At 43.1% G+C, this 14,285-nt stretch overlaps 1 protein-coding gene across 1 annotated transcript in view; it reads right to left on the bottom strand.

Annotated features, from left to right (window-relative positions):
* Positions 1–14,285, bottom strand: part of LIPH (lipase H) — a 48,761-nt gene that overhangs the window by 23,033 nt on the left and 11,443 nt on the right. The window contains exons 2-3 of the mRNA XM_004745186.3: positions 5,244–5,611; positions 3,840–3,948 (exon numbers count right to left, since the gene is read on the bottom strand). Of these exons, the coding sequence (XP_004745243.1) occupies positions 3,840–3,948; positions 5,244–5,611 (477 nt within the window). The remainder of the gene's footprint in view (positions 1–3,839; positions 3,949–5,243; positions 5,612–14,285) is intronic.

Genomic DNA, 14,285 nt, shown 5'->3' on the forward strand with positions numbered 1-14,285 from the left:
TAATCAGCTTACAATGTCAGCCAAAAATCACAGTTAAAATGTCCTTAAAAAGCTATATAATTTGTGTGGACAGAGACCGTTGGAAGAGAAGAGATGTGACTTGGGGCCCCAAACCCAACACCAATCAGCTATGTGACCTTAAGTATGTCATTTTACTTCTCTAAACCTCAGGGTTTTTTTGTTTGTTTTGTTTTTTTTAATCTGCAAAATGGAGGTAGAATTAACAGCTACTTCAGAAGACTTATAAAAGGACTCCTGGATCTGAATCCAGAACATTTTGAGATTATTACAGAACAGAAACAAAATGGGAAAATGGAACTCTTCTTTATTGCTCAAAGATCATCAGAAAAGTGTCTAGCTGGTGCTCATTAACTTTTATTATAGCATTAACCAATCTGAGAATTTGATGAAAGCCTTAGACCTCTCCCCAGACAGACAGACAGACAGACATCCTACAGAGACCTCTCTGCAGACAGACATCTGACATTTTGCGTGCGGTTGCAGGGGCCTCATTTTCCCCTCTCCAAGTTCCCTGTGAACTCCCCAAGGCAATGCTGTCCCATAAAAGTATAATGTGAGCTACATGTATCATTTAAAAATTTCTAGAAGCCAATTTAAAAAGTAAATAGAGGGCGCCTGGATGGCTCAGTGGGTTAAGCCGCTGCCTTCAGCTCAGGTCATGATCTCAAAGTCCTGGGATCGAGTCCCACATCGGGCTCTCTGCTCAGCAGAGAGCCTGCTTCCCTCTCTCTCTCTCTCTCTGCCTGCCTCTCCATCTACTTGTGATTTCTCTCTGTCAAATAAATAAATAAAATCTTTAAAAAAAAAAAAATAAAAATAAAAAAAATAAAAAGTAAATAGAAATAAGGAGATTTATTTAATGACACACTGTATTTAGCCCCACTTAGTTAACCTGGCATATCCAGAATATTATCGTTTTAACATGTAAACAATATATTTGAGATTTTTAAAAATATCGCTTTTTAACCTAGTCTTTGAAATCCAGTGTGTGTCTTCCACTGATAGAACATCTCAGTCTGTATTAGTCACATTTCAAGGGCTCAGTGGCTGCATGTAGCTAGTGGCTACTGGACTGGACGGCATAGCTCCAAGGTCATTTCTCAAAGTAGGGTGTTTGGACCACTTGCAACTTCTGCTTAATGGTGGACTCCTGGACCCCGACCCCAGAGTGCTGGTTCAGCCAGCTGACATTGTAACCAGCACCCCTAAGGGGATTTGGGCACACTCTTAAGTTTGAGAAGCAAAAGCAATGTCTTATCAAGTGATGTAGGTACTTGGAATATTCTAAAATCCACTTAGGCTCCACCATTTGTGTTAAAGAAGTTAATGAGAAACAGGGGGTGCCTGGCTGGCTCAGTCAGTAGAGCACGCTACTCTTAATCTCATGGTCATGAGTTCAAGCGCCACGTTGGGCTGGGAGGCTATTTAAAATTAAAAAAGAAAAACAATGACATTAAGAAGTTAATGAGAAGGGGCGCCTGGGTGGCTCAGTGGGTTAAGCCGCTGCCTTCGGCTCGGGTCATGATCTCAGGGTCCTGGGATCGAGTCCCGCATCGGGCTCTCTGCTCAGCGGGGAGCCTGCTTCCTCCTCTCTCTCTCTGCCTGCCTCTCTGCCTACTTGTGATCTCTCTCTGCCAAATAAATAAATAAAATCTAAAAAAAAAAAAAAAGAAGTTAATAAGAAATAAAAACTGGAGAGGTGCCTGGAAAGAAAAAGCGAGAAGAAGGGCAGATGAAAGAAGAGAAATGGAGGAAATGAAGCAGCCATTATGGTCCAGCTGATTAACAAGCAGACCCATCCACGGTGGGGGAGTTGGGTGTGAACGGTGTCCCTAGGCAACAGGCCCAATTCCCAACCCAGAATCCAGTAAGGCCAGTCCGAAAAGGTGGTGAGAGGTGAGCAGACAAGAGAAGCGCTTCGCCCCGAAGCTGCTCTGGGGGACAGCTGAGACTGACTGCAGGGATCAGGAAGGATGAGGCATCTGAAGAACGTAGGGAAGTCAGGGGACCCCGAAGACTGAGCTGTGAACCATTAGCCGTGTTCCGGCCGCAGAGCAGGGCCATGTGGGCCCAGAGTGGAAGGCGGGCGGGCTTGGGGATTCCCATCCATGGTCAGAAGCCAGGTTAAACTGCACTCTCATTCACAGTAGTGGTAGGAACAGATTTGCTAGGAGCGAAATGAGGGGTGAGACAGAATGAGGCAGTGGTGGGCTGGATTCTGCCAGGGCCAGTACTGGACAGCAGACTTTGTTCATTTCTTCCCAAACTTTGTGGCTGGCCATGTCAGGCTGGCAGCTTGAAATCAGCAGTGGTGAGGTATTCAAACCATGGAGATCAGCAAACACTACAAACCCAGAATTTTGGGGGAAGGGACTGGGGAGAGCTGTTCTGGTTCTTAACATACCACGGGGAAAGTCCCACCCACCAGAAGAAGAGCTCCCAACAGATAATGGACACAAGCAGATTCAAGCTATCTGTCCTTTGGTCCCATAAGGGAAATAAAACTTTTTTTTTTTTTTAAGATTTTATTTATGTATTTGAGAGAGAGCAAGAGAGAGAGACAGTACAAGTGGAGGAAAGGGAAGAGGGACAAGCAGACTCCCTGTTGAGTGCGGAGCCCTATGCAGGGCTTGATCCCAGGACCCTGAGACCATGACCTGAGCTGAAAGCAGACGCTTAACCCACTGAGCCACCCAGGTGCCCCAGGAAATGAAACTTTTTACAAAGGACATGTTGCTTTCTAAAACATAAAAATAATAATGTTAAAAACTTAAAAAGAGCTTGGCCTCCCTAGGAAACAGGTAAAAAGATGAGGGTGGCCTTGGCTACTTTCGCTGAGGTGAAAGTGAGAAAAAAAGAACCAGGAAAAACAAAACAATGTGACCTTGAGGAGCAGGGCTAGAGGAGACACTCATGATGTGTGTGTGTGTGTGTGTGTGTGTGTGTGTGTGTGAGAGAGAGAGAGAGAGAGACAGAGACAGAGACAGAGACAGAGACAGAGAGAGAGAACAAATGAGAATGACTTGCTCAGAGCTACCAGTCAAGCAGCACATTCAGACTGCAATGCTAAAAGTTTACCTCACAAATACAGTTGGTTTGAATCTCTCCTTCCTCTGTTCACTTCTACCCTCCAGATTCCCCAGATTGAAAATAGCTCTTTCTGTGTGAGATGGATTCTGGGAAGGGAGTGAACGTGGGGAGAAGCCCTGAGTCTCTGAAACAGAAAGCCTCCCTCAGCCTGTCCTCTGTGGCTGTGGAAAGTTACTGGAGCAGCAGGCAAGAGAACCCAGCAAGAAAGCTTTTGTTTTGGGTTCCACCTGCTGTGTTTCTGAGTTTTCATTTGGCTTTGCCCTGAAAGCTGATATTCAGAGAGTAAAACCCACTATCAAAATTCCCATCTCATTTTTCTATCATGAGACTCCAGCTGTGTTTGGAGATGGAAACATATTAGGTATGTGGCTCAGGTTATCTTAGATTAAGTGAAAGGGAGATGGCTATCTGTTTGAAGGGCACAGAGCAAATCCCCAAGGGCCATAGTTGTATTTTCTAACCAGAAGAGAAAGGAAGTTACCACCAATCTTTTCTACGGCATATACAATTTACCAAGTGTTTTTATTTTACTATGTATTTTATTAAAGAATAACCTGAAGTCAGTATTATCAGGGTCTCTCCTTTGCACAAGAGGACACACACTCAGAAGGGTTATGTAATTGGAAGAGCTGGCTTTGAACCCAAGGACTTGGACAGCCCGTATCACGTTCCCTCAGTGAACACCTAGCCCAGGCTGACTAACACACACCCATTTAAGGAAGACTTACCTGTAATTCTCCCCAGCTGTCCTTTGTACATCTTTCCAACAAACCCAGCTATGTGGGCTCCTAGACTTACTCCAATCATATAAATGTCATCAAAAGAAGCTCCTTGTGCCTGGAATTTCAAGAGGTCCATCATTATAAAGTGGAAGGGGCCGAGGAGTTGACAACATTTGTAGAAACTTCCTAAATTTGATTTTGGATACAGTTCTTAGGAGAAATATTTCTAAGCAACTTATACCTATGAACTCACTTAAATGTCACAACAACCCCACAAAGTAAATGCCATTCTTCTGATTATACAGAAGAGGAAACTGAGACCCAGAATCAAAGTAACCTGCCCAATATTAGGCAGCTGGGAAGGGGCAGAGCAGAAGTCAAACCAGTCTGTTCAACTCTGAGTCTGGGCCTTAACCTTTATGCCACAGCGTCTTCATTCATGCTTCTGCTAGAAATCAAGCTGAGGCATCTCTAAATTGAGGAGACATCTCTAAATTTCAGCTCTAAGTTGAGGAGAAGGGCAAAGAAACATTTTGGTGAACTCCTTTATCTTCATGCTGGCTCAGTTAATGAAGTCACCATGGACAGAGAAGAAAGGAAGGAAAGAAAGAGGTGGGGGTGGGGCAACACTGCAGTGGGCTGGGACAGCCCGTGGTGAGTCATGCTAGTATTACTCACTTTCCCAGGGCTGTGGCGTTGAGAAGCTTGTGTGAAAATTCTGCTGCCCCTGGCCACAGTGGCCACCAGGCCTGATTGTCTCTGAGATAGTTCTCATATAAAGTCACTTTTTTGTGGTTGTTTTTTGGTTTTGATTTTGGTTTTTTGTAAAGGGGGCAATTCCTGAGATAGATCGCTAAATAAAATTTAAGATTTATTTAATCTTCCTGAGTCTTCTAAAAATATAAATCACACACACACACACACACACACAAATCTCTCATCAGATCACATCTATCCGTTTTGGTTTTTGATAACTGGGTCAGAAAATTTTAGGCATTTCTAGGAAAAGACATAACTCTAGAAGATATGGAAACTCTAACACAGTGAAGTCAGAAAACCCCTAGACAGAACCTCTCTTGCCTAAAAGACACCTTTATGTGAAATAGAAAAAGATATCCCTTCTTGAAGACACTTAACTGTTAAGTGGGAAAAATATCATAACAAATATATAGATCTACAATGTACAGCATGACAATGGTGCTCCCTTAGATGGGTATCCTGTGCAGTGCACAACTTGCACAACCATACCTATGGGCCTTCCCTCCAGCTGTGCTCTCTCCCTTCCCTGGGGCTTAGTCGGGTTTTTGAAATAGTTCCTCTGTTCACTGCAGATTTCTCTTGGTTTTAAATCTCCAGATAATAGACGAGTTTCAATTTGGCCCTGAATCATATAAGAAAATTCTCTCTTACCAACATTTTGGCAATAAATCCCTTCAAGACTGCTGCTACTTTTCTGGTCTTACTGGAGGCATGGTTGTATATTACAGTTGTAGCTCCTCGATTCCAATCAACAACAACCACATTCATGTCTTCTACATAAAGCAAACCCTGTACTAAGTCCTCCATCCAAACTGGAGGAGAACCTGTAGGCCTGAATCCATGGATGACGAAGGTAGTTTTCTTGGTCACGTTCAAGTTCCCCAAAAACGTGGAGTTGATGACTTGTGCACAGGTCTGGTTTCTTCTTGTGTAGAGCATCAACTTCACATTCAGTCCTGTACCGACCACAGCACTGTGGAAGCTTAGTCTGGTGAATGAAGCACATGTTTCATCTGTGTCTGAAAATAAAAATTAGATGGCATTATGATGGTTCTTTCCTTACTTGGGCATCAAGCAAACGTGCTGCCCTACATTCACTGGCCTTCTTTCTGTGCTTCACAGCACCCAGCAGGAGACTGGATCTAGTTGAATGAAACTGCAAAGTCATATCTGATTCAGCATACGTAAGTAGTGACCTCCTTTTCATCGGGAAAAACATTTTTTCAAATCTTACTCTCCTTCAAGATCTAACCCAAAAGTCACCTCGATGAAAACTACTCCAACCCTTCTAGCTTTACATACTATCTTTCATCCCAGAACTCCCCCAAAGCACTGTATGTACCTCACTGACAGCACAATGAAAATACCCACAGGGGTGTATTATGGGTATTTATGGACATGTGTGTCTGTTTTGCTGGGCCACCTCCTTGGAATGGGTGTCCTATAATCTGTGTATCCCTCACAGTGCAGAGCACATAGTAGAGGTCTCAGTAACTGCATCTCCATGGTCCAAACACCTCTTTCCTTGTCTAGAGCACCTTCCCGGGACAACAGTGGAAGAAGTGATGTGCCCTGCCCTGAGCCTTTCGATAGCATCTGAAATAGCTGACCATGGTGCCTTCTTGAACCCTCTCCTTGTTCCTTAAGCTCCATCTTCAAGTGTTCATCCTGCTGCGTAATATCTAAGGATGGCCTTTGGAGAAACGTTGGGGATAGGGTGGAAGCAAAAGTTGAGGCTGGAGCATACTGTTACAGCAGAAAGTAAGAGATTATTTAAAAACTCGGGATGCCTGGGTGTCTCAGTTGGTTAAGTGTCTGCCTTCGGTTTAGGTCATAATCCGAGGTTCTGGGATCGGGTCCGTCATCAGGCTTCTGGTGCTGCTCCCTCTGCCTGCCACTCCCCCTGCTTGTGCACACTCTCCCTCTCTGATTCCCCCCGACAAATAAATAGAAATAAAACCAAAGAGATAAATAGATAAGTAAATAAATAAAGATGTATCAGAAGGACACAGGAAGCCAGATTGAAAGGACTTCCACTGTCCAGATCTGGGATATTTGAGCACTACATAATTAAGGACAGTAATGGTTGATGGACCTTTGGAGAAAATTAGGGATCTCGGATTCCATAACAAACAGACAAGCAAAGAAATAAATCAGTGGAAGCAAGGATAACTCTTGCAGTATAGTGCTGAATGCCAGTTGGAAAATGAGTGAATGCTGGGGGTAAAACTCATCGTTTTGCAGTCATCACAATAAAGATTGGTTAGGCAAGAGCTATCAGTGAATACTAACCTGAGGAGGTGGTTATTTTGAGAAGAAGCATATATGTATGGTCTTAAACTTTGTCCCATAGATTGATAATTAGTAAGTAGGCGGAAAGAAGTAACCATACAAAGGAGAAATAGAACAACACCTTGACTAGGTTATCAAACTGAACGTTACCAACGAGGGGCAGACAGACACATGGGGCTCTAGCTGTAGTGTTCCAGTGGGGAATGCATAACCTGAACCTAACCCCAGGGAAAAAAATCAAACAAACACAAAATGAGGAATATTTTTTTTTTTTTTTTTTTTTTAAAGAACTGTAGGGTTTGGGTGTGATGTAACCGTGGCCTGTGCTGCAGAGAAGGGGGCTTGCAGTGCCCAATAAAATGCTTTTTTTTTTTTTTTTAAAGATTTTATTTATTTATTTGAGAGAGAGAGAGGGAGAGACAACAAGCAGGAGGAGGAGCAGAGGGGGGAAGAATCTCAAGCAGACTTCATGCTAAGCACAGAGCCCACTGCAGGGCTCTGTCCTATGACCTGAGATCATGACCTGAGCCAAAACCAAGAGTCACATGCTCAACTGATGGAGCCAGCCAGGTGCCCCCCAAAAAAATCCTTAAAGAAAAAGATTTTTTAAAGATTAAAAATAAAAAGGGACCTGTATTCTTTAAAAAGATCGATGTCATAAAGGACAAAGAAAGGCTGTGGAAATTTCTAGATTAAAGAAGACTGAAGAGGGGCGCCTGGGTGGCTCAGTGGGTTAAGCCGCTGCCTTCGGCTCAGGTCATGATCTCAGGGTCCTGGGATCGAGTCCCACATTGGGCTCTCTGCTCAGCAGGGAGCCTGCTTCCTCCTCTCCTCTCTCTGCCTGCCTCTCTGCCTACTTGTGATTTCTCTCTGTCAAATAAATAAATAAATAATCTTTAAAAAAAAAAAAAAAAGAAGACTGAAGAGATGGTATAAGCACATGCAATATCTGGTCATTGATTGGATTCTGTAATGGAAGAAAGAATGTCATGCAAGAAATTATTGGATCAATTTACAAAATTGGGATATGAACACTAAATTAGATAGAAGTATGGTATCAGCATTATATTAATTGAAGTTGATAACCACAGTGGTTATGTAGCAGAAAATCCTAATTCTTAGCAAATACAGCTTAAGTATTTACTAACTGAATGCTCAACTTATTCTCAAATGGTTCAGAAAAAAAAAATTGGGACAAACAGATGACAGCAAATGATAAAGCATGTATCGCCAGATGTTAACAGTAGGTGAATCCGTGGAAAGGGTTATTGGTGCTCTGAATATTTTTTTAAAATTCTTGTAGTTTTTCTGCAAGTTTGAAATTATTTCCAAGTAAAAAGCTTAAATGAAAGGAGAAAGAAAGGGGGACAGAGCCGTATCAGCGGGATGCAAAATGGGAGTGAGATTGTGATTCTGATAGAGGCAAATGAAAATAGGTAAGAATGCTGAAATCTTCTATTTGAAAGGCAACAGGGAGTTGGAAATAAACTAAAGATCCAGATGCAAGGTGAAAGAGGGGCTAGGAAGGAAGGCAGGCTTTGGGGTCCTTGGATACTGAAACAGGGTATTACTTCTGCAACATTATGTAAGGTCTTGATCAAAAACCACAGTCAAGGGGCACCTGGGTGGCTCAGTTGGTTAAGCCTCTGTCTTCAGCTCAGGCCATGATCCTGCCATCCTGGGACTGAGCCCTGAGTCATTTTCTCTGCTCAGCAGGGAGACTGCTTCTCCCTCCCTCTCTGCCCCTCCCTCTTCCTCTGCCCTCCCTCTCCCTCTGTCTCCTCCCCCACTCTGACTCAAGTTATCGCTAGTCTGTTCTCTCAACTGATAAATCTTAAAAAAAAAAAAAAAAGAAAAAGAAAAAAAGAACCACAATCAAACAAAAGTTAAAAGTAAACTTCTAATCGACACTGGCATGCTGATCCAAAATACAATGTTTGGGAAGACTGGTTTTTTAAAATTAAAAAATTACCTGGAACTATGTTATGACCTGCTCTCCTCTATCTTATTTGGCTGAGAAACAAGAGCCAAGTCGGAGGTGAAGTGGAGCAGCAATCAGCCCCAGGTGCAAGCTGGAGATGGCTCTTTTTTTTTTTTTTTACGATTTCATTTTTAATTTATCTGACAGAGAGAGAGAGAGAGAGATCACAAGTAGGCAAAGAGGCAGGCAGAGAGAGAGGGGGGGGGGAAGCAGGCTCCCCACTGAGCAGGGAGCCTGATGCAGGGCTCGATCCCAGGACCCTGAGACCATGACCTGAGCCGTAGGCAGAGGCTTACCCCACTGAGCCACCCGAGTGGCCCTGGAGATGGTCCTTTAGGATATTTGGGAGAGGGGCAAGGTCCTATGGGTGACCACTCTTTGTGGGAGGGAATAGGAGAAGACTATTGACTTGCAGAGGGTCAACAGGAGACTAGAGGGCCTTGGGGAGCACCTGTTCTGTCTTCCTCCAATAGAAATTTAAGAACCATTCACCTCAGGGCCTTTATTCTCAGTGAATATACCCAGGAATAACTCTCCCCTTATTCTAAGCCTCAGAACAGACTTCATCCCGGCATCTCTACCCTTTTTTAATAACCTGGGGCCATTCAGGGGCCCCTAGGTGGCTCACTTGGTTAAGCGTCTGACTCTTGGTTTTGCTCAGATTGTGATCTCAGGGTTCTGAGATCAAGCCCTGTGTCAGGCTCTGTGCTCAGTGCAGAGTCTGCTTGGGACTCTCTCTCCCTCTCCCCCAAACCCTGTGCTTGCTCTCTTTCTTTCTTAAATAACTAGATAAATCCTTTTTAAAAAAAAGTAACCTGCGTCCATGCATGTATGCTTTTATTTGAAACTTCCTGCAAGGGGTCCAGTACTCAGCAATGAACGAAGTTCCAAAACAGAATAAGCAGAAGAAGCTCAAACAGAAGGTTAAAAATTGAGGTTTTGAAATGCCTCACTCCAGAAAAAACTGGTTAAAAATTGAGCCCCGTACTCACATATTCCTCTGTTTGCTCTGGCATGGATAGAGAGGCATGTTCACAACTGTCTGTCCTCCCTTCTCCCCCCAGCTTTATTGAGATATAACTGACGAGTAACATTGTGTAAGTTTAAGTTGTAAAGCAGGATGATTTGATAGAGGTGTATATTGTAAAATGATTTCCACAGTAAGGTTAACCAGCCCATCGTCTCACATAGTTACATGTTTTCGTGTGTGTGTGTGTGTGTGTGTGTGTGTGTGTGAAGAACATTTAAGATCTACACTCCTAGCAAATTTCAAGGATACAATACAGTATAATTAACTACACTCACTATGTTGTGCTTTAAGTGGAAGACCTTGCTCACCTACATAACCATTCTCCCCATCTCTTGGCCCTTTCCATTTTTTTCCTTCCTGTGGATTGCACGCTCCCGGAGAACATGGACTGAAACTTGTCTGGTGTTTGTAGAGCAAGACCCAGAGCAAATAACTGACTATTTAATTAGTCATTTTACAGAAGAGGAAGTGTCACGAGGTAGGGCTGAGCCTCTTGATCTTAGCCACCAGTAAAACAGGACTTTGTTCCTAGTTGTGCAACTGACTCACCAGGCAACCTGGGGAAATTACATCATCTTTCACTTGCCACCTACCTGCCCAAGAGAGGAATGCTGTAGAGATTAATTATGAATGAGGTCATATTGGGGAAGATAGAGATCCCTTTCGGAAGAAGGGGACTATTTAATTGCTAGGTCTGTTCATTTTGAGCCATATTAGGTCAGTGTGTCAAAAGTCACATATCTGGGTCATTGGAAGGCTCACACTAGAATCATGAAGTTTGGGCCAGAGTTATTCTGAGCCCATGTGCCACTTTCCATGTCTATGGAATGGCTCAACCAACCTCTCTTGCTGAGTCTTTACTAGACCCCTTACAACGGACAGTTACAGAAGGGCAAGAAGGGCAGAACAAGCGGATTTTTATTTCCTTTTTAAAAGTAGGTTCCATGCCCGGTGTAGAGCCCAGTGCGGGGCTTGAACTCCCAAACTTGACATCAGACCTAAGCAGAGATCAAGAGTTGGGCACTTAACTGACCGAGCCCCCAGAGCAAGTGGATTTTTATTTTCATCTGTTAGAAACACTCTGACTTCATATATATTTGAGTGTCTTATTTTTATAATGGCATTGGGCTCTGGAGAAGCCCATTGTAAGTACTGAGTGAAAAATGAATTTCCTTGTTCCTCTCTTTCAGTACAAAATACTGTAACAGCTTAATATGTATTCTCTCTCATTCTCAGAGGAAACGTACAATCGCTCAGTAAGTCTACCCTCCCCTAGGTTCTGGATCAGGTGGCATTTTAGAGGGTGAGTCGGGCATTAATGAAATAAAACACACAAATAAGTATGAAATTGTGACTTGTGATATATGTTGTGTAAAGGGATTTGTTATAAAATAAAAATTTAAATAGGGAGTTTCCCCTGATCTGGGAATCAAGAATCTTCTTCTCTTCCATCATCTTGAAAGCATGTATCTAAATCCTAAGAATGGAAGACCCCTTTAGCAAAGGGTAACATTTGCTAAAGGGACAAATTCAAGTTCCTAAACTATTAAGTTTTGATTTCATAGCTGTTCACTTTTATTACCTAGACTTGTGTTTTGGGTATTATATCCTTTTTCATTTTCATGTGCTCTCTTTCCCTGAATCCCATCAAATGATTATGACTCTAACTAGCTTTCTCTTTGTTAGCATTTTCCTAGTGTGATTTTATCCTTTTTAACCTCCTCTGAATCCCTCGGGTTTTTTTGTTTTTGTTTTTTTTTCTTTCAGTGTAACAGTATTCATTGTTTTTGCACCACACCCAGTGCTCCATGCAATCCGTGCCCTCTCTAATACCCACCAGCTGGTTCCCCCAACCTCCCCCCGCCCCTTCAAAACCCTCAGATTGTTTTTCAGAGTTCATAGTCTCTCATGGTTCACCTCCCCTTCCAATTTCCCTCAACTTCCTTCCCATCTCCCCTTGTCCTCCATGATATTTGTTATGCTCCACAAATAAGTGAAACCATATGATAATTGACTCTCTCTGCTTGACTTATTTCACTCAGCATAATCTCTTCCAGTCCCGTCCATGTTGATATAAAAGTTGGGTATTCATCCTTTCTGATGGAGGCATAATACTCCATAGTGTATATGGACCACATCTTCCTTATCCATTCTTATACACTAACAATGAAAATATAGAAAGGGAAATTAGAGAATCGATTCCATTTACTATAGCACCAAGAACCATAAGATACCTGGGAATAAACCTAACCGAAGAGGTAAAGGAACCGTACTCGAGGAACTACAGAACACTCATGAAAGAAATTGAAGAAGACACAAAAAGATGGAAGACCATTCCATGCTCTTGGATCGGAAGAATAAACATTGTTAAAATGTCTATACTGCCTAGAGCAATCTATACTTTTAATGCCATTCCGATCAAAATTCCACTGGTATTTTTCAAAGAGCTGGAGCAAATAATCCAAAAGTTTGTATGGAATCAGAAGAGACCCCGAATCGCTAAGGAAATGTTGAAAAACAAAAATAAAAGTGGGGGCATCGCATTACCTGATTTCAAGCTTTACTACAAAGCTGTGATCACCAAGACAGCATGGTACTGGGGTAAAAACAGACACACAGACCAGTGGAACAGAGTAGAGAGCCCAGATATGGACCCTCAACTCTATGATCAAATAATCTTTGACAAAACAGGAAAAAATATACAGAGAATCCCTCGGTTTTAAGAGATCTTTCATACAGCATCTAGCTGGGTTTTATTTTATGGCCCAATCATGGAGCCCTTTTAAAGAAAACAGGTGAGTTCTTGTTTATTGGTGTAACAGACATAATTGGTGCAGAGGCCACAGACGTGTCGCCCTCAGATCTGCCTTCAAGAGCACCTGCCATGGGAAGCATGGGGAAGTCACCTGTCACCAGCCACACCTCAGTGTTCCCACGAACCTGTGGCTCCCCCAGGCTGCTTCCCGTGGTTGACCGAGCACTATGAGGGTCCTCTAGCCAGACCAGGCTGGCTCCTCTGGCCTCATGGGAGACTCCCAGAACAGGTTACTTGGGCTCAGGGATACCCCACCAGTCCAGCTGAAATATTCGCACAACCGCACTGCAGCTCCCCCTTCGCAAGCCTTCCTTGCCTGTCTCCTTTCCCAGATGTCAGATGTGTACTGCGGTGTGAAGGCTCTCTCTGCTTGTCCCCACATCCTATCTCCTTCCTCCTTCCCGCACTGTTCCTCCAGTAGATCTCTGGCGGGTCCCAGTCCATACTGGTGACTGCTTCTGGGAGCTCCTGAGCTGACGCACTTGGACTTAATAATGTAGTTATCCACCCAGGTGAACCCCTAGCAAAGATTCTTGGGTGTCTGGGAGGTGCATTTCTAACTCTTGCCATGCTTCCTGCTGCTGCCCTTTGCCAGAACAGTTGTTCTTCCTCTCTCAGTTCCAGTCCTTGCTTTAATAACTTGAGACAGTATTGACTGATCCTGTTACAAATAATGAGGGTGTCAGCACACCCAGCACTTCTCCTCACTGACACAATGTCAGTCTCCCAATTTTTGTTATCATATTATTTTTAGTTCATCTTGTGATTCCTTTCTTAGTTTAAAAATAAATAATATTTAAGCCTCTGTGTATTGATGTCTCAACCGAAACTCTGTTTCTATTGTATTTATTACATCTGTTCTAGCCCCTCATTTTCTACCAAGAAAGACAAGACAGTTAACATACATTGCCTTTCATACCCTCCCTGGCACACACACACACACACACACACACACACACACACTTTCACATTTTTTTGTTCTTACTGTCAAAAACAGTCAATCCCCATAACTTGTAGATTTCCTATTTACGAATTCACCAACTCACTGAAATTTATGTGTACCCCCCAAATCAATACTTGGAGTGCTTTTGTAGTCATCCATGGCCATGTGCAGAATGGCAAAAAAAATTGGGTTGCCCCACATGCTCGCTCTCAAATGGGGTCAAACACAGCAACACTCTGCCTTCTTGTTTCAGCTCCCATCACCAATGTCCTTTTCACATTCTATTTACTGCCGAGTCTTTTGCTTCTTGTCCTTTTTCTTGGTGGTTTCACCCTTTTGGATGCTCCCCAAGCACGATCCTGAAGTGGTGTGATGTACCTTCCAGAGAAAACATGCACTTCAGATAAGCCTCTTCCGGGCACAAGTTACAGTGCTGTTGGCCATGAGTTCAGTGTTAACGCATGAATGATAAATATCTTTATTCTTTTTTTTTTTAAAGATTTATTTATTTACTTTAGAGGGTGGGGGTGGGACAGGGGTGGGGGACCCAGATCAGACTGAGGCGGGAAATGTCGGGGGTCAACCTACTGAGCCACCCAGGTGCCCCTACATAAAGTGTCTTTATTTTTTTT

The sequence above is a fragment of the Mustela putorius genome, unplaced genomic scaffold (assembly GCF_011764305.1).
Source record: "Mustela putorius furo isolate JIRA1106 unplaced genomic scaffold, ASM1176430v1.1 tig00003834_pilon_pilon_pilon, whole genome shotgun sequence".
Taxonomy (NCBI): Eukaryota; Metazoa; Chordata; class Mammalia; order Carnivora; family Mustelidae; genus Mustela; species Mustela putorius.